Source organism: Danio aesculapii, chromosome 2 (genome assembly GCF_903798145.1).
Source record: "Danio aesculapii chromosome 2, fDanAes4.1, whole genome shotgun sequence".
In the NCBI taxonomy this organism is placed as follows: Eukaryota; Metazoa; Chordata; class Actinopteri; order Cypriniformes; family Danionidae; genus Danio; species Danio aesculapii.
The window spans coordinates 21,397,859-21,418,861 of NC_079436.1; the positions used below are offsets into that span (position 1 = coordinate 21,397,859).

General features: G+C 34.1%; 1 protein-coding gene across 1 annotated transcript; it reads left to right on the forward strand.

The window, feature by feature from the left end:
- Window positions 1-1,209: 1,209 nt before the first annotated feature.
- afg3l2 (AFG3-like AAA ATPase 2) lies at window positions 1,210-19,671 on the forward strand. The gene is made up of 17 exons (XM_056474660.1): window positions 1,210-1,401; window positions 3,647-3,740; window positions 3,828-3,908; window positions 4,002-4,123; window positions 5,944-6,096; window positions 6,205-6,279; window positions 7,255-7,379; window positions 7,500-7,773; window positions 7,857-7,994; window positions 8,072-8,225; window positions 10,358-10,465; window positions 10,593-10,718; window positions 10,813-10,923; window positions 11,764-11,879; window positions 11,961-12,161; window positions 12,689-12,883; window positions 18,420-19,671. The coding sequence occupies exons 1-17, from the start codon at window positions 1,309-1,311 to the stop codon at window positions 18,660-18,662; spliced, it is 2,409 nt and encodes an 802-aa protein (XP_056330635.1). The 5' UTR covers window positions 1,210-1,308; the 3' UTR covers window positions 18,663-19,671.
- The last annotated feature ends 1,332 nt before the right edge of the window (window positions 19,672-21,003 follow it).

Consider the following 21,003-nt stretch of genomic DNA (forward strand, 5'->3'; position numbering starts at 1 on the left):
AAGAAAATGAAAGAATACATACAATATTTATTATATTTTTATTTTGCTAGGCAAAGATTATTGCATCCAAAATAATATACAGTATATGTGCGTGTATTATATATTTATTATGTATATACAAACACATACATAGAAACAAAACTATACAAACAATTTTGTTACATAGATTCTTAAATTGATATAAATTTGTAGCGTATACACATACATCTTATATCTAAATATATTTTCTCAAAGATACATGTATGTATTTATATTTACATCATAAATATACACTCATATATTATGTTAAAACAAACGTTAAGTTTTATTTTGTATGCGATAAATTTTTGCCCAACACAAATTTATTTGATTTAAAGAATATATTATCTTTTCTTTGCGGACCACAGAGGTTTTTTTTTTTATTCAAGAATGAAAATATAGGGCAATGCAGTGGCGCAGTAGGTAGTGCTGTCGCCTCACAGCAAGAAGGTCGCTGGTTCGAGCCTCGGCTGGGTCAGTTGGCGTTTCTGTGTGGAGTTTGCATGTTCTCCCTGCATTCGCGTGGGTTTCCTTCGGGTGCCCTGGTTTCTCCCACAGGCTAAATTGTCCGTAGTGTATGTGCGTGAATGAGTGTGTATGGATGTTTCCCAGAGATGGGTTGCGGCTGGAAGGGCATCCACTGTGTAAAACAAATGCTGGATAAGTTGGCGATTCATTCCGCTGTGGCGACCCCAGAATAATAAAGGGACTAAGCTGAAAAGAATATGAATGAATGAATGAATGAATGAAAATATACAACCACAATCAGGAGATCAGTATAAGAGAGATACAAAAGAAGAAAAATACAAACTACATTAGCTGCAGAAAAAAAGACTAACAAAACAAAGGAAGGGTTAAGTAAATTACAATAGTATAAAGTGTATGAAAATAAATAAATTAAGAGCATTACACGAAAGCTATCGAACTCAAATCAGAGTCTATAGACAACAGTACTCCATTAAGAACCAAGAATCTGACACATTTTTTGTTGTTACACATACGGAAAGATTTGAGCAGTGAGTCAACTTCAATCAGAAGATGTCGAAAAGTAGGGACTGAAGTCATGCATTTTTGCTTATGTATAAAAAAATTCCAAACAAAATAAAAAAGTTGAAGATAAATTCTTTAGATCAGACCACAGAGGGTTAACCTGAGCTCTTTACAGCGAGTACGTCACGAGCGTGCACCGGAAGTAAACCGCAGCGGAACGCAGTAGTTCATGTTGTCAAAACTTTTCGTCCGATGTCTTGTTTTTTATATCGATAAGAGACCCAAGCGCACAGTGCCACAATGGCACACCGATATCTGCATCTGTCAAGAGGCTGCAGGAACCTTCTTCACACTCTGCTGCCGAATGTCAGATCAACAAACCGCTTTCAGTCGGTAAATGTGCAGCTTGACTGTATTTGTGTGGATATTTCATCATGCATGAACCCAACACCATACGCCGAGATTTGATCACAAACACACGTTCTGTCGTCTGTATGATGGTTTTGTATTGTGTGCTGCAGAATGCAATGTTACAGACCGGAGAGTTCGATAGTAAACAAGCGACGGCCTGTTTGACATTGCGTTGAGTAACATGTAGAGCTCATGTTATGTCACAGCCTCTTCACATTAAATCTCTTGTACCTTCAATATCTTATGAAAACATCAGTCTGAGCGTTTGCTTCTTATATATTCTCATATAAACATTTGAAAGCTTACTTTAATTTTACAGACTGTTTTTGTAGTATCTGTTGGAAGTGGGCTAAAAGTATGAATGTCAAGCAGTAAGAAGATACTTGAACAGGGTTTCTGCAGTTTATGTAAATTTATGTAATTTTAAGACTTTTTAAAAGACCAATTGAATGAAAATGATGTAAAGGAACAGGAAATGTCATTATGTTTAAATGAGCATTTATAGGAAGTAGACCATATTTTCTATTCAGGACACTTCAAAATGTGATGAGACAATTTGTACCATTACTTTTTAAAAGACTTGTTAAGGATTGAACAACTCCTCCTAAACACGAGAATATAGAAATAATGCTTATTCAAACTTCTGATAACACTGTATGATTCTATTTCTCAAATTATGGGGGCTTTTTTTCCACTTATGTCTAGATTTTTACGATTTTTAAAGTCAAACATGTTCAATTAGGAAGCAAAATTATAAAAATTAAGCATGTTTATAATAATCTGCCGCAACATTTTGAAAAGAAATCTATTTAATTCAAATTAAAAAGTAATTTTCACACCGCAATGACAATTATTTGTTCTTGTTTTAAGCAGAATGTAACTTAGTTTGATTTCTATATTAAAAAGGCTTTATTTACTGATTTTGTTATTGTATATCTTGTTTTATGGATGTTTAAATATTTGTATTAGAAAGCTAATATACTTGGAAGGAGGGCTGCACGATATTGGACAAAAAATGACATTGCAATATAAAAATATTCTGCAATACATACTGCGATATTGAGTATAACTTAACAGATGAAATAAATGGCTCAATATGGTAAGAATTCATCATTTTAGATATATTGAATTGATTTTGCAGACAGAAGTGCATCTGCATAAAAAATACTAAACCTGTTACGAGCGTTAATAAATGCAGTACAGCAAAGATGCAAACTAAATAAGCAGCATTTTATGGATTTCTGGAAGTCTAGCAGTATACAGTGCAAAACGTAAAATGACCCAGTATAGTCTTCATTGTATTTATATAAATACAATTACAGTTTCTTAAAGTAACAAACATTATAATTTTGTGTGCCTGAATGCTCGACATTGCAGATCATACGATGTGACTACTGCGCATGAGCATATTGCGATATCAATGCTGAACTGATATATTGTGCAGCCCTACTTGGAAGGTACTTATCTTTTGCACAGGGTTTCTTAAAGTCTGCAGGTTTTTTAAAGTCAAATTTAAGACTTTTTAAGACCCTTTTATGACCATAATGAATGAAATTTTAGACTTATACAGGGCTAAACACTAGGGATTTTTTTCTAATGGCCCAGTTACTTCAGTAAATAGTTTTTGTGGTAATGGAAGATCATGTAAAGGGATGTGTTGCTTTAGTTTTCTTTCCCTGCTTGGGGAATTTAATTAGGAAAATTTGCTGCTTTGTCTAGTTTTAAGATGGATTATTGGTTATTGTGTAACTTTACTTGGACATAGGGAAATTATGACCTGTTTAACATGATTTAAGACCTAAAAAAGTATTTACATGAATTTAAGACTTTTTAAGACCTCGCGGACACCTTGTTGCAGCTCATGCAAAATTGTATCCCATATGAATTTCATAATTTATGCTCAGATTTAAAGCCTTTTTAGGGGCTTCAATGGTGGAAATGTACATTTAGACCTAATTAAGACCCAAATAAATCTATAGATACCCTTACAAAAAGGACAGGAACCTGTATTTTCGTTTCCAGGAGCTTAAAAGCTTTAGATTGTTAGTTGTTCTTACAGTAACAACTTCCTTCAGGTTCTCCAGGATATATTTATAATATCTGAAGTTTCTTGAGGAATCTAGATGTTTTTCAAAGGGAACCAAAATTGTGCCTTTAGTATTTTTTTAGTATCTTGAGGTTTTTTTGAGTGTGTATATTTATGATGTCAATGTTTTTGCATTTAAAGGTCCAGGGTGTTGGACAAATTGTCCTAGACAGAAGGTCCTTGCTCTTTCAGGTCTTGGGGACATATAGAAGATTAAGCTCCAAACCTCCTAAAGGTGTGAAAGTCATTGGAAATGCAGTGTTCAAAGCTGGGTTGTGTTTCAACTTATTTGTTAATTGCATTTTGTCTTTTTCTATTGAAGGTTTTGAAAAATACTTCCCTAATAATAAAAATGGGGGTCCAAAAAACAGTGAGCCCACGCCATCCAACGCTGAAGTCAAAGGTAAGATTTCTGACCAGCTTAAAGATCAGGGTAATGACTTTCATGGATTTAATCTTTATAATCTTTCTGTTTTTTGCCTTTATTTTAAACCAGAGGCTAAACCAACCAATTCTCAGAAGACCACAGGTGGAGGTGGAGGTGGAGGTGGAAGTAGTGGAGGAGGAAAACGAGGGGGGCGGAAAGATGAATCCACCTGGCAAAGCCGTATTCAAAAGGTTAAACGTTGTGTAATTACTAGTAGCGCTGTAACATTAAAGGTCCCATGAAGTGCTTAAAATGTAATTTTTTTTATTCAATGTTTGACGTAATCTCAACTGAAACATGAAGACAGTATAGGACATAGAGTTGCTACCTCCTCTTAAAAAAACAGCCAATAACATGTTGTTTTATCACCGCTCTGCAGTGAGCGTGGTTGAGCTGAAACACATCAAATGAAAAGCAAATGAGAAGCATCTTGAAGGGGGCGGGACATGTCAGATACTAGAGAGCATTTGATTGGCCAGAAGATTTGATGAGAAACTGAAGTATAAAGTGACATCCAAAAAAAAATTGACCATTTAGGCAGAATGACAAACTAAGATTTGCATGTTCATGTCTTCTAAATGTAAATTGTCACTGTTCAAAAAACTTTCTTTTAAATTCACAGGAAGAAAAGCTTGTATGTTTAAAACAAGGATTGTTTAAATTGTTTAAATCCCACAATGGGTTTTTTGTGATGATTTGATAATCATGTCTTACTGTTATGTTTATGTTATTTTGAGACAGCAGTGATAAAAAAAAATTATTTAATTCTATAAAATATTATGGTGTTATCCATGGTGGTTGATTGGACAAAACAATGCATGCTTTAATAACTAAGCATTCAGTCAAATTGAATGCATGTTAAGAAAGGGGTGGAGTTTAACTAGACGATGATCAAAGGTGCAAAAGGTGATTGTCTTTGGAAATATTTTTTGTTGTGCTGATTGAAAGTCTCTTCACATTCCAATAGTAATGATTAAAGTAAATGATCCAAATGTATTTACATTTATTTGTATATTCTGGGTAAGGCATAAGACTAAAAAAACGTCCGTCCAATTAAAATATTCAGGCTGAATATTTTGAGAGGTAGCCCAAACTGTATCAGCAAATGTAGATTTGTATATCTGCGCACCCTGTTTACCTAGATAGATGCATCATTTGCGTGTTCACGTGCAGCACGGCGACCTGAGAGGCATGCATTTTCAATACTTTAAGCCAAGTCATTTCACTCCGTGGCCATCTTTAAAACCCAATTTCAGGTAGTATGCAGAATGCATTCTGATTAAATGGAGAAACATCAAATTCTCCAAAGGTGCTTGCCAAGGTTACGGTTAAATTTCATATTAGGAATCACCAGTAAAATTAAACAACTATATCTTTAGTTTCATTTCTAAATGTTTGAATTGCACAAAATACACAGAAACTGTATCTCCTGCGGAAAAGATATCCAAAGATTCTGTTTTGATTTGTAAAGAAATCCGTGTTTTTGAAACTAATGAAGAAACATTTTGGGAAATGTTTCTCAAAATAAAATATACATTGTGAAAAAAGTGGAAAAAAGTTGTTGTTTTTTACCCTAGACATTTAAAATATATATTTTAGAGCAATAATCACAATACCATGAAATTGTGATATTTTTATCCAAGGTTATCATACCATCTATCAACATTTATGTGTAAGAATCATGTACCAGCCCATGCCTATTCATCACTATACGAGTGACATGTCTTGTGTATTCTACAGTCTTTGGCTAAAGTTAGCATTTTCCCAAATCTCCTACTGCACCTTTAATGATTGTACAAATTCAGCATACATCACTGTTGTTTCATTGTAAGATCAAGTCATGATGTTTTTAATATACAATATATTTCTAAAAGTCTTGCAGATTAAGATTGGGATGTTATTAAAGTTCTAAGTCTCAAAACAATATGAAAATATGGTGTATGTTAAATAAATTTATCTCTTACATTTTTCTCTATTTATTTCAACTTATTTCTTTGTCCTTTTCCTTCAGGGTGAATTTCCTTGGGATGATAAAGAGTTTCGTATGTATTTCCTGGGTGGAACGGCCTTCTGGGCAGCTATGGGGTATTATTTCTTCATACGAGATGGAGGAAGGGAGGTCACATGGAAAGACTTTGTCAATAGTTATCTTGCAAAAGGAGTGGTATGTGATTACTTACAAGATCTTTTTTATCAATCAATGTCATTTGCTGTTTCTTTCCAGCTATGCATGAACATTGACCCTTGAGGTTATGGATTGAATCTTTTCTAGGTTGACAGGTTGGAGGTTGTAAACAAGCGATATGTAAAAGTCATCTTTACTCCTGGTAAAACTCCAGTTGACGGGGTGAGTTTATTTAGGAGGATTGCATACAGTTCTTTTATCAATACTGCATACATTAGGGCTGTGCGATTTGGGGAAGATATCTAATTGTTTTTTTTTAAATGATATTGCGATTTCAATTTGGTTTGCGATTACATTTTTTAGTCAAGCTTTAGCTCAATGTTCTGTATCATAGCTTCTTACTGCTAAAATGCGGTGAGTGTTAGTTAAAAAATTTAACTAAAAGGGGGATTAAATAAAACCTCTTGCTATTAGCTGATCGCAACGTTTCAAACATTTCGATTTTGATTAATCGGACAACCCAAGTACATGTTGTTTATTATTTCAGCCAAAACCAACAATATAAATCTTATAATCAAATAAATTAGCCTATTAGCCCGCACATACTGACAGTTTAACATACACTACTACTCACAATTCAAAACCCGTCCTGTTGTCTGATTTGGCAGATGGCCCAAGTCTTTTATGATTGTTTTACTGCTTATAATGCCAAGTCTAAGTTTCAACTCTGGAGGCCTGAAATGCTTAGCGGTTTGGATAAAGAGAAGTGGGTTCTCTGCAAATGAAACGTTTCTCATTTCATAAATGGGTACAATGCTTAGACATTGCAGGACAGTAATGATGGCGCCAATTTGACCTTATCCGTTTAAACTTGAGACCGATGATGAAACATTAGAAGTTAATCAATCAAAACCTTTTCACAAACAACTATATCTAACACTTGATGAAAGGTAATATTGTGCCATAATAAAAATAATGTGCCATAATAGGGCACTTTAAAGAGAAAAAAAAAACACTTTGTATTATATTGGTTTGTTTGTATTTTTTTTGATCAAATCATTTCAGCCTTGGTGATTATTAAAGACTTTCCTTTTACTGACCTTATACTTTTAAACAATAATGTAAATAAGGCACATTTTTCTAATCTCTGTAACATTATAATGACATAGAAATGACTGTGGGCATTTCTTCAAACAGCAATATGTATGGTTCAACATCGGCAGCGTGGACACATTTGAGCGTAACCTGGAGACGGCTCAGCTGGAGCTGGGCATTGAAGGAGAAAACAGACTGCCAGTGGTCTATTCTGCTGAAAGTGATGGGTGAGATTGTGCCTTTATATCTGCAGCTTACAATTTATAATGAGACATCAGAATTGATTTTAGATTCAAGCATCTTCTCTCAAACTAGAGAATTTACTGGTGTGATATTTTATTTTTCAGGTCGTTCCTCCTCAGCATGTTGCCCACCGTCCTGATCATTGGGTTCCTGCTGTTCATGTTGAGGAGAGGGCCAGCGGGGGCAGGGAGGCCTGGAAGGGGAATGGGTGGACTCTTTAGCGTCAGCGAAACCACTGCCAAAGTACTACGAGACGAGATCGACGTCAAGTTCAAGGACGTGGCTGGCTGTGAGGAGGCCAAGCTGGAGATCATGGAGTTTGTCAACTTCCTTAAAAACCCAAAGCAGTACCAGGATTTGGGTGCCAAAATTCCAAAGGTAGCGCAAGACTTTTAAATAACATTGTGGAGCTGCCAAAGAGATTTGGTGAGATTTCAACAGTGTCTAATCCTATTGTTTAGGGGGCTATTTTGACTGGACCTCCAGGCACAGGAAAGACTTTACTAGCCAAGGCCACTGCAGGAGAGGCCAATGTCCCCTTCATCACTGTGAATGGGTCAGAGTTTTTGGAGATGTTTGTAGGAGTTGGACCGGCAAGGGTACGGACATTTCTGTTTCTTGTTATTGTTCTTCATCAACTGTTGTTATTGTGACTAAACACTCTGTTTTTGGCTAGGTACGGGATCTTTTTGTATTAGCACGGAAGAACGCCCCATGTATTCTCTTCATAGATGAGATCGATGCTGTGGGAAGAAAGAGAGGCAGAGGCAACTTCGGTGGACAGAGTGAACAAGAGAACACACTCAATCAGTTACTAGTTGAGATGGATGGTTTGTATCTTGAAAGCTGTAGTTATTACATTTATTGTCCATTAGGTGAATAGTCGATCTGTGCTTAATGGTTAATAAACTGAAAAAAGTTTGTTTTGGTAATCTTTAATCAAAGCCTGACCATTTACTTCTGTCATGGGAATGGCGATCCATCTCTGTTGGCGTCAGTTTGGGGGCTTCAGCCACAATTTTCTTAAGAGTTTGCTTTAATACCCAAACAGAAAGCTCTGCACTTACTTTCATTTGCAAGGCAAGGCAAGTTTATTTATATAGTACATTTCGTACACAGTGGCAATTCAAAGTGCTTTACATAAACAGGAATAAAAGAGAAAAGTATAAAAACAAATAATATAAAAACAGATAAAACAGCGTAAAGACTGTTTTTCCCATATTCCAAAACACTGTTGTATCATATTTTCTCATTTTACTCTGGGACTTTCCCATTCTGGTGATTACCCCCCCTCTGTGGACTTTTTCGGTACCTATTAACCTATTGGACGTGTCCAACAGATTCGATTTTTCACCTAGGATCGAAAAGTTAAGCTTTACAGCTCTAATTTTATGCCCCCCAATTAAAATTTTCTTCTGGAAGTAAATCGCATGGCCCCTGATTTCTACCCCCTCCCGGGAGTAGATCGATTTAGCTAGCCAAACATAATAAAAGGTTTTGATCTCAGCCAGACGCCAGGGACTTTAACCCCTCCCCAACAGATTATCTGTGGCGAGTCACGTCTCGGATCTCACTTATTGTAATTACGCTGCTATCTCACAGAGACAGATCTACCAGTTTGTTGATGGCTCAAGTTAAATCTTTTAACTGCCCAATCAGATACAGTTTTTCAATATTACATTTGAAGGTACATAAACATTCTGAAATTAAAGTCTCTGCTACTTCTGGTTCACATGGACTATGTGTTACACTTTTTCAGCTTTGATTCGATAAACCCTTTGATGCATACAATCACAGTGGTGTGATCACTGTGTCTACGCTGGTCACTGGAGCCAGTGATCACACTAGTGTGATTAAAACATTCAGTGCATCACATCATCAGCTGTTAAATTTAAATCTGCTTTCCTTCGATGACTGGCACTGAGCAAGAGGAAAGACATGTGCCGTGATTGTCATAAATCACAGTTTATTATTGCTTTTAAACAAATAATGCTTATTTTAGGTATCTCCGCTGAAGCATAGACTAACATGGCGGTGCCCATCTCCATCATAGATCAAATAAAATGATTGTTAATAAGCTGTTCATTAAACAACAAAATGAATGTTTTGACACATATTTGAGAATTAGGATATCAGATATTTCACAATATAATTAGGATTTTCAGAAAAGGGGGAAAATATATTAAAAAAAACATAATTATGGCTGTGGCTGTGGTGTCATGTGATACATGACGTTGGGTCAGCTAGATTATTTCAAATATAAATGTGAAAGGGATTAAAAAACTCTATTGTGATTGTTCTATTATTTTAGTATTTAGTATTATTCTAGTATTTTATTAAGTGTGAACACTGCCATCTGAACCTTGGTATGCTAACAAACTAGGGAAATAAAACTAAGATAAGTCTGTCTGCTTTCCAGTGAACTCTGGAATGGTTTGACTGAAATGTGTACACAACAGACAAAGACCAAAGGCTTTCAAATAAACCAAAAATAGCACTTGGTGGCATTTTTTTTTTATCTGGACCAAGAAAATCATACTAGGGCGTGAACAAACCTTAAATAACCCTCTGATTTCTTCATAAAGTTGTAGATTAATATAAAAAATGTTACTGGTTATAAACAAAATGCTTTATGTGTACGATCATAGCAATATTTGCGTGAGTTTCCTCTGGATGCTCCAGTTTCCCTCACAGTCCAAAGACATGCGCTATAGGTGAATTGGATGAACTAAATTGGCCATAATGTGAGAGTGTGTGTGTGAATGTGAGAGTGTATCGGTGTTTCCTAGTACTGGGTTGCGGCTGGAAGGGCATCCGCTGCATAAAACATGCCAGAATAGTTGGCAGTTCTCTCTGGCGACCCTGGATAATTAAGGCACTAAGCCGAAGGAAAATGAATGAATGAATGAATGATCTGATGTAACTATTAATGCTAATGTCCATCTCTTTCTTTCTTTTGTAGGTTTTAACACTGCTACTAATGTTGTAGTGCTGGCTGGCACAAACAGACCAGATATTCTAGATCCAGCTCTAATGAGGCCTGGACGCTTCGATAGACAGATATATATCGGTAAGGAATTTTGTCACTTTTTATTTTAAAGAAGTAGATTTCATAGTTGTTTTGTGACGGCTTTTAAAAATGCTCACCAATGCTGTAATTACAGCACACTAAAACAATTCTATGCAAATAATTGCAGGACCACCGGATATCAAAGGTAGAGCTTCTATATTCAAAGTCCACCTGAGACCATTAAAGCTGGAAGCAGAGCTGGACAAGGAAGCTCTGGCAAGGAAAATGGCTGCTCTAACACCTGGTTTTTCAGGCATGTAAAGGCTTTATACTGTAGATTTGGGTTACTTTTTGAGATGTAAATTAAGCTTAACGGTTTAATGGACATGTTGTTGTTGTTCTGACAGGTGCGGACATCGCTAATGTGTGCAATGAAGCTGCGCTAATTGCAGCCCGCCATCTTTCTGATGCCATCAACCAAAAACATTTCGAGCAAGCCATTGAACGAGTAATTGGGGGTAAGAGACAAATGAGACATTTGAAAATCTCACTTTATGTATATTAATTGTGTAGTTTGGATGTGAAGTTCAGACAGTAATAAGTAAGATTGGTTGTTAATTCGGATGCCCCGCTTCAATTCCAATTTAAAAAAAAAAGATCAACCAGGTATTGAGTGCATAATTGAACATGCCTTGGAGATTTCCAACATTTTTCAAAATATCTTATTTTATGTTCAGCAGTTTGAGTTGAGATAGGTTGAGCAAATGATGACAGAGTTTTCATTTTTGGGTGAACTATCCCCTTAAATCACAGAAGATAAATAACTTGCCCATGATATTTACATGTGCATATGTAAATACACTGTATAAACATATATTTTGGTACACAAACTTACACAGCTTCTCAATATTTCAAATCAATTCTACAATTATTAAGCAATTAAACATATTCCAGCAGTTTTTTGTTCCTTCATTAGTATTAACTGCATAAACAGTGTAGCAAAGATTGTTTTTCCACTCAGAAGTGTCTATTTTACCATTCAGTTTGCAATTAGCAACAAAAGTGAGGTGAAATTAGCTCTTTTTTTCCGCAAACTGGTCCAGTATTTGTCTCTTTTACATTTTTAATCGCTTATCTAGCTTCTTTCTTCTAGCTCACTCAAGTTATTTTACATGGATATGGCTATGTTTAAGCTATATAGAAAAAAATCTCTCTTCCTCTTGATCACCCAGCCCTACAAAGCTGTCTTGTTCATCCGGCACTTAAAAAATCCAGAATATCCCCAGCAAAAATGTTTTAGCAGAAAAGTTAATTTTTTTTTCATGCCAGCCTTGATGATGAGCTCTGTGCTTGTTTAGGTCTTGAGAAGAAGACTCAGGTCCTCCAGCCAGAGGAGAAGAAGACAGTGGCCTATCATGAGGCTGGTCATGCTGTAGCCGGCTGGTTTCTTGAGCACGCCGACCCTTTGCTTAAAGTAAAATCACACTGAATGACATGCATTTTAATACGGTGGTGCTGTTTAAAATGTACTCAGTCATATGATCTATCATTCCAGGTATCCATTATCCCACGTGGAAAGGGTTTAGGCTACGCACAGTATTTGCCCAAAGAGCAGTATCTGTACACCAAGGAGCAGCTGCTGGACAGAATGTGCATGACTCTGGGTGGACGTGTGTCTGAGGAGATCTTTTTCGGACGCATTACCACAGGGGCGCAGGATGACCTGAAGAAGGTGACACAGAGTGCCTATGCACAGGTACGTCACACAATCATCTGATTTCTTCATTGCCAGTTTAGAAAGTATCACTGGTGTTTCATGAATCATAAATAAATGGATGATTTCTGACACTTTAATTGGCATCTGTGCTATTTTAGTGTAATTTAGCGCTGTCTTTATATGATTGAACAGAATGTCATTTAGTAGAAATTAAATTGGGCTAAACTGACCATTTTTACACAGAAAAATTAATTAAAGGTGTATTTAACCACATTTCATATATGTCTCTTAAGGATGTATGAATGAATCACGGATACATTCACAATCTCTTTCTATTGATCAGAATGTTTACTCAAAAATAATAGGCAGAACAGCTGCTTTCAACATTAATAATAATATATAATAACAATAAATAATAGTACAAAATATTTCTTGACACCAAATCAATATATTAGATCATGTGACACTATGAAAAAAATATATGTATATTTGTGTAAGAATATAAATAAAACTGTAATGAAAAGTTTTAAGTATTTAATGTAAAAGTGTTGTTATTCCTTTTACAGATTGTACAGTTTGGCATGAATGAGAAGGTGGGACAGGTGTCATTCGACCTGCCACGGCAGGGAGAGCTTGTTCTGGAGAAGCCCTACAGTGAGGCCACGGCACGTCTCATTGACACCGAGGTCAGAAATCTCATCAGCACAGCATACGAGCGAACGCAACAACTGCTCTCTGACAAGAAGCCTGAGGTGGAGAAGGTACAGCAGCACATCACCAGCATTACAGCAGCATGGCACATATATTACAGTGTGGGATCACTTTACAATGTTTTGAAAAACATCTCTTCTGATCACCAAGGCTACATTTATTTAATCAAGCATCAAATAATGCAGTAATATTATACAATATTAGTTAGTTTAATATAGAAAGTAGAAGTTTTAGCATCGTTACTGAAGTCTTAAAAAAATTCAATAATAATTCGAACACCCTGATTTGCAGCTCAATGATGGCCAAATATTATTGATGCTCAGTCATTTATGATTGATGTACTTAAAATCAGTTTTGTAAATATGTTTTAAACTGGTATACAGCCAGAGGTGGGTAGAGTATCCACAATCTATACTCAAGTAAAAGTACAAATACTTGTAGAAATTTTTACTCAAGTAAAAGTAACAATCTTAAAGTTACTCGAGTAAGAGTAAAAAAGTATCTAATGAAAAAATTACTCAAGTAAATAATTACTAGTTACTTTTCATTATATATATATATATATATATACATATATATATATATATATATATATATATACACACATATATATATATATATATATATATATATATATACTGTGTATATATATGTATGTATATATATATATATATATACTGTGTATATATATGTATATATATATATATATATATATATATATATATATATATATATATATATATATATATATATATATATATACAGTATATATATATACATATACACAGTATATATATATATATACATATACACAGTTTTTTTCCCAATTTCTGTTTAACGGAGAGCAGATTTTTTCAACACATTTCTAAACATAATAGTTTTAATAACTCATTTCTAATAACTTATTTATTTTATCTTTGCCATGATGACAGTAAATAATATTTTATCTTGATCTTTATCAAGACACTTCCATGTAGCTTAAAGTGACATTCAAAGGCTTAACTAGGTTAATTAGGTTAACTAGGCAGGTTAGGGTAATTAGGCAAATTATTGTATAAAGATGGTTTGTTCTGTAGACTATCAAAAAAATATATAGCTGAAAGGGGCTAATAATTTTGACCTTAAAATTGTGTTAAAAACTGCTTTTATTCTAGCCGAAATAAAACAAATAAGACTTTTTTTCCGAGGAGAATTTCCTTGCTCTGATCATTTGGGAAATATTTAAAAAAGAAAAATTGGTTTAATAATTCTGATTTCAACTATATCTATATATATATCTATATCTATATCTATATATATATATATATATATATATATATATATATATATATATATATATATATATATATATATATCTATCTATATATATATATATATATATATATATATATATATATATATATATATATATATATACACAGTATATATATATATATATATATATATATATATATATATATATCTATATATCTATATATATATATAATATATAGATATATATATATATATATATATATATATATATATATATATATATATATATATATATATATATATATATATATATATATATATATATATATATATTACACATCATTTTTATGTTAAAAACAATGTTTAAATGTTATATTTTTAATGGTTAACAGTGTGAATGACTAATATGTGCAGGGCTAATCAGTTATTCCAATAAACAGCAGTTTCTTTAGTTATCCCATCGTAACCATTAATATTGTTAAAATTGGGATCATTTTGACACTTACCACTATGTGTTGTAAGTTCATGTATATGTTGTGCAGTCAGTTCTATGTACAGCATGCATCGCATTATCAAACTGTTCTTGTTGACATCTTAGAGTAAAAACAGACTGAACTTGAGGCAGCGGGTGACCTGGTCAAATAACCTCACTGCACAGACCGTTCTTCTTGGAACATCAGGTGGCCATGGCATCTCCGCAGTATAAACTCGCAAGTCTTTCTCGACTTCAGCCGTTATTCCAACATAAGCGTGCGCACTCGAACCCGAAAGCAGGAGACGCGTCTCTATAGCAACCTCTCGCGACATACAACCTGTCCAATGCGGCGCCTCGCGAAATTTGCAAACAAAATATATGGATCATATTTATTAGCATTTGACAGTAATGGAGGAACGCCGCCAAATGTAGCAAAATATGAGTACTGCTTTTTCTCTAATAATTTACTTAAGTAAAAGTACACATCTTTAAATGTACTCAGAAAAAGTACACGTTACCCAATCATTTTACTCAAGTAAATGTAACGAAGTAAATGTAATTTGTTACTATCCACCTCTGTATACAGCTTACTATAAAGATTCTTTGGTAAACTAAAATTTCTAAATAACAGCATTTAGGGTGGGCCATTTATATGCATACACCTTATTAAAATGGGAATGGTTGGTGATATTAACGTCCTGTTTTTGGCACATTAGTATATGTGAGGGGGCTTGTAAATAACTCATGAAAGAATAAAGTTACATTAAAACCAAGCACACCATTGTTTTTTCTTGTGAAATTCTCAGTGAGTTTATGAAGGTGTATCCACATAAATGGCCCACCCTGTACAATTATTTAGTCAGTGGTCACATTATAAATGTCCTTACTGTCACTTTGATTTATGTCCTTGTGGAATTAAAATATTTTTTAAAAGAAAAGTTTTTTTGAATGCCACATTATAAAGGTAAATGATCACAAAACTGTTTTCTACGGTGGCCAAGAGCTTAACATGCTGCAATTAAAGAAAACACATGCAATTACAAAAAACACCAGCAAATTGAGAAAAGATCTTTATCCGTTTGACAGCATACATGTTGCAAATTCTCACAATGCATTCACATTCCAAAAAATGAGCTGCAATTTCTCTCAACGCAAACAAATTACATAAAGCGCACTGCATTCTCACACAACACTTTTAAATAGCACAGAACACAACGGAAATGTTTCAAGTGGACCCTAAAACGTGACAGACCCGGGTATTTAGGTTACGGTTATTTTGGCTAATAAAATAAAAAACACAAGAGAATCAGGATGTTAAAATAAACAAACAAAAAACTCACCTTTCAAAGATCACCTACAACTTGACTGAGCAATAGTCACGGCACAGCAGCATCCGTCACGGTTTTGGGTCCCCTTGAAACATTTCCGTTGTGTTCCGATGATTTTGCAAATGCAGTGTGTTTTTGTAAATTGTTTGCGTCGTGGGAAAATGCAGCATGTTTTTTTTTTTTTATGTGTTTGCGATGTGAGGATTTGCAACTTGTTTTTCTTAATTTGCTAGTATTTTTTGTAATTGCATGTGTTTTCCCTTAATTGCAGCACATTAAGCTCTCCTGGCCACTGTAGTTTTTTTAAAAAATAATCAATAATGTTTCTTGAGCAATAAATGATTGTTAGAATTGTTTTGAAGGATCATGTGACTCTGAAGACTAGAGAAATGATGCTGAAAACTCATATTTGAATGCCAGGAATAAGTTGCATTATAAAATATCTAAACTATAATAATAAAAAGCATTTCTTTTAAATAATCACAATATTACTTTTTTCAATATAACTTTGATTATTTATATATAATATAATATATATATATATATATATATATATATATATATATATATATATATATATATATATATATATATATATATATATATATATATTTTTTTTTTTTTTTTTTTTTATTTATTATTATTATTTTTTAGAGTCCTTGCAGAATTAAAATATTTTTAAAAAGAAAACATTTTATGAATGCCACTTCTGAAAGATAATAAATCCTAAAAATATGAAACACCTCAACTGTTTTCAGCATCGATGATAATCAGAAATGTTTCTTGAGCAATAAATCATCATCGAATTGTTTCATGCGACTATGAAGACTAGAGAAATTATGCTGAAAATTCATCTTTGAATTACATTATAAGTAGGCCCACACCGAATCTGGGCGCACAAAAAAATCTGCAGATTTCCACAGAATTTTTGCCCAAGTCTATTTATTTACTTGTGTAAATATGTGTAAATGTATATTCATTTGCTTTTAATTTCAGTAATAATATTGACTAATATGAAAGTGTTCATTTAATTTATTTACAATACAGTGTGCAAAGTAATATTTTCTGTCTTTTAGTAGATATATTATATGAGAGACTTGCTTTGTTTACCAAATAAGTGGATCTATTCTAGATGGGTTTGCATTGTAACCCTTAAATAAAAGTTAAAAAGCTATTATTTTTTATTTCATATATTAAGATTTTATTTACGATAATGCCAAAATAATTTCTGCATTAATCCACAGATTTTTTTTACAAAATTCTCAGCAGAAATGGCAAAGAATGTCCACAGATTCTGTCTGGCCCTAATTATAAGATATAATTATAATAAGCAGTTCTTTTAAATTGAAATGAAATGTCACAATATTACTTCATTCATTCATTTTCTTTACAGCTTAGTCCCTTTATTAATCTGGGGTCACCACAGCGGAATGAACCGCCAACTTATCCAGCATATGTTTTTCGCAGCAGATGCCCTTCCATCCGCAACCCATCACTGGGAAACATCTATACACACTCATTCACACACATACATACACGAGGGACAATTTTAGTCTTCCCAATTCACCTATACCGCATGTTTTTGGATACAGTATGTGGGGGAAACCGGAGCACCCGGAGGAAACCCTCACGAACATGGGGAGAACATGCAAACTCCACACAGAAACGCCAACTGACCCAGCCGAGGCTCGAACCAGCGATCTTCTTGCTGTGAGGCGAACGTGCTACCCACTGCGCCACCGTGCAGCCTGTCACAATATTACTTTTTCAAAACAACTTTTTTATATTATATATATATATATATATATATATATATATATATATATATATATATATATATATATATATATATATATTATATTATATTATATTTAAATGTATTTTATAAGTCCAGAAGCCCTACAGTTGGAGATAACAGAATGTAAAATTCCTGCGTCTGATATTAAACCTGTTTTAAATATGTTTATTAATGAGAAATAGCGAATGGGATGAATGTAGAAACAACAAATTGTATGAAGTGAATCCATTTGTAAATGTAAGAAATAATTACCATTTTAAAAGTAGACGTGATCAGGTCGGACATAGGAGATGCAGAATCGGACACTCAGAACGCATACACTCATATTTATTGAAAGGGGAAGAAAAACCTATCTGTGTCTTGTGTGAGAATATTTTGACGATAAAACATATTTTGATAGAATGTGTATGTTTAAGAGAAAGTTTTTATTCAGGAGATTTTAAGGGAAATGTTTGAAAACGTGTCTTCTGGGAAAAATTTTAGAATATTTATCTTATTTATGACCTTATTTATGACTCTCTTCAATGTTTTTTTTGTACAATATGATTGTTATATATTGTTTATTTAGTATAGGTTTTGCCATGAATATAGCATTAAAATATAAATTATTTAATAGGTAAAATAAATAAATACATTTTAAAAGTCCTACTGGTCCCAAACTTGTGACCTTAGCTATACATTTGTGTACAGTCAATCTTGTGCTTACAGTAATTCTGCTTGTTCACCACCAGGTGGCACTGCGTCTACTAGAGAAGGAGGTGCTGGATAAAAACGACATGGTCGAGCTGCTGGGCAAAAGGCCGTTTGCTGAGAAGTCAACTTATGAGGAGTTTGTGGAGGGAACGGGGAGCGTGGATGAGGACACGTCGCTGCCGGAGGGCCTGAAGGACTGGAATAAGGAGCGCGGCAGCGAGAAGGAGGAGAGCACTGAAGAGCAGGTGGCCCGACAGATCACTGGCGGGATGCCCTTCTGAGGACACCCATCCACCCGGACCACTGACGGTCAGAGCACTTATTTATGAGATGAGAAGCGCTGATCTGACAGACACTGAGGCAAGTAAACTGTTCCTCATGGGAGCCAGGTTTATTTGGTAGTGAGCGTTGGACTTGCGTTGTGTACAGTAGGGTGTTTATGAAATATAAACTTGGGCTGAAGTTCAGCAAAATCATCAGAAAGCGTCTTCTTTTGAAGGTGAGGAGTGTTTTATTTGACACATTAGCGCTTTGCCAAAAAAAAGAAGTAAAAATCAGGCCAAGGCGCTTTATTGACAGGAAAATTCTCTCTAGTCATTTCAGTTTTATTATTCAATGACCAAGATGTGCTAATATCTGCTCTACATTCAACAGAAATCATCTGTGAGCTTTGCCTCTGATATGCACAGCGATGTTGTCTCTATTTCTGTACATTTACTGTAGATTCCAGTTCGAAACTGCCGCCATTTTGTGACCTTACATGCAGGTCCGTTTGCAGTGCTGCTTGCTAAAAGACTGAAATCTACGATCATGAATGTCATGAACTGTGCACACACATTCACTCGGGTTGACTGACATACTCTTCTCTCACCGATTCTTGCACTGGCATGGGCATCAGCCTTTGGTTATCCATGTTACTTTGTGTTTATGAACACGTCCTGTAATTGAACATCATTTTTTGACGCCTTTTCATCTGTTGAAGCTTGTTTGGGTGATTTACAGGCAAGGCAGCTGCTCTCTGTGGTGCAGATCGATTCAACTGTTCAAATTGGATTAGTTGTACACTATACAGGTTTCATTTGTGTGAAATAAGACGTAGACGCAGTTCATTATGTTGGTGATGAGCTTATGAAGGTGTGTGATTCTGCCAGTATATTCTGTATTTATTCTACAGTACAAATCCAATCTTAGTTTTCAGCAAGACATCAGCAGGTATACTACACCTACATGTGTATTTTGTTCTGTGAAAAGAAAATGTCCAGAATCTGAATAAATCCACATAAACTTTAAGTCATTTCTCTTTAGTTTTTCTTGATAACTCGATTTTGTTTACGACATGGACGATATCAAATCTTATTTCAAATGTAGTTCTAAAAGCTTTTAAAAAGACTCTAACAGGGCGTTTTTTTTACTGAAAGTTCTACACTTTTTCGAATTCCTCTCTTCTGGTGAATACAAAAAAAGATATTCTGATAAATTATTTTAAAAAATGCAGCCGTTGGCATCCATAGTAGGAACAAAACATAGTCAGTTGCTGTTTTTTTTCCAACATTCTTCTGTATATCTTCCTTTGTGTTCAGCAGAAGAAAGAAACTCAAACAGCTTTGGCAGTGGAGGATGAGTAAATGATGACAATTTTCATTTCTGGGTGAACTATACCTCTAATGAACCTGCTCTTGAACTCGGTGCACTGCAAAAAAATAGGTTTTTGGCTTGTTTCTAGTTCAAATATCTAAAATAAAATAAATAAATGAAACGATTCAAAATTAAATGGTTTTCTTTTTAAAGCAAGCCAAATAATCTGGCAGTGGTGTAAGCAAAATAAACGTGTTATTGAGTTTGGCTTTAAAGGAGAATCTCACTTAATTTTGACTTGTTTTTTCTGAAAACAAAAACTTTTTCACTTGTCTAGAAAATGTTTCTTGATTTATGAATATTTAGATATTTAGTAAGAAAATATTTTTTCAGTGTGAATGGATTATTCAGTTGCTCACAACATGTAATAAAATGGCATGCATTTTTTCTCATTTTTGCAGATATTTGCATTATAATTATATATATATATATATATATATATATATATATATATATATATATATATATATATATATATATATATATATTTATTATATTTATATTTATATATTTTTTTTTTTTTTTAAATCTTGCTTAAAACAATAGAAATAATATTGGCTGTATGAAGCCTGATCCTCAGTTTTATGTCAGCTGTCATGCAGGTGTTGTGAGCAGAGAGTATATTTTGTGACAGGAATGCTCGACTAAACAGTTTGCTGTGTGGAAATCCTAAAGCAGTCCAACAACAACGTTTAAACTAGATGTAACAAAGATTGGTTCAATGCTACCAGTTGGATACCCCACCTAAAAACTACACTCAACAGAACACAGTGCTTTTTCTGAACCATTACTGTATGTGAAATGTGCACACTTTGGTCAGATGCTATTAATTAAAGGGAAAGTTCACCCGAGAATGAAAATTCTTTTATCATTTTTTGGTATGGCTCCATTTTTCTTTTTCTGATATATTGAGTGTTGCATAGCAGCAGACATTGAGTTTCATCTTATTTTGTGTTCCTGCTATGTCAATGGCTGCTGGTTTCTGAT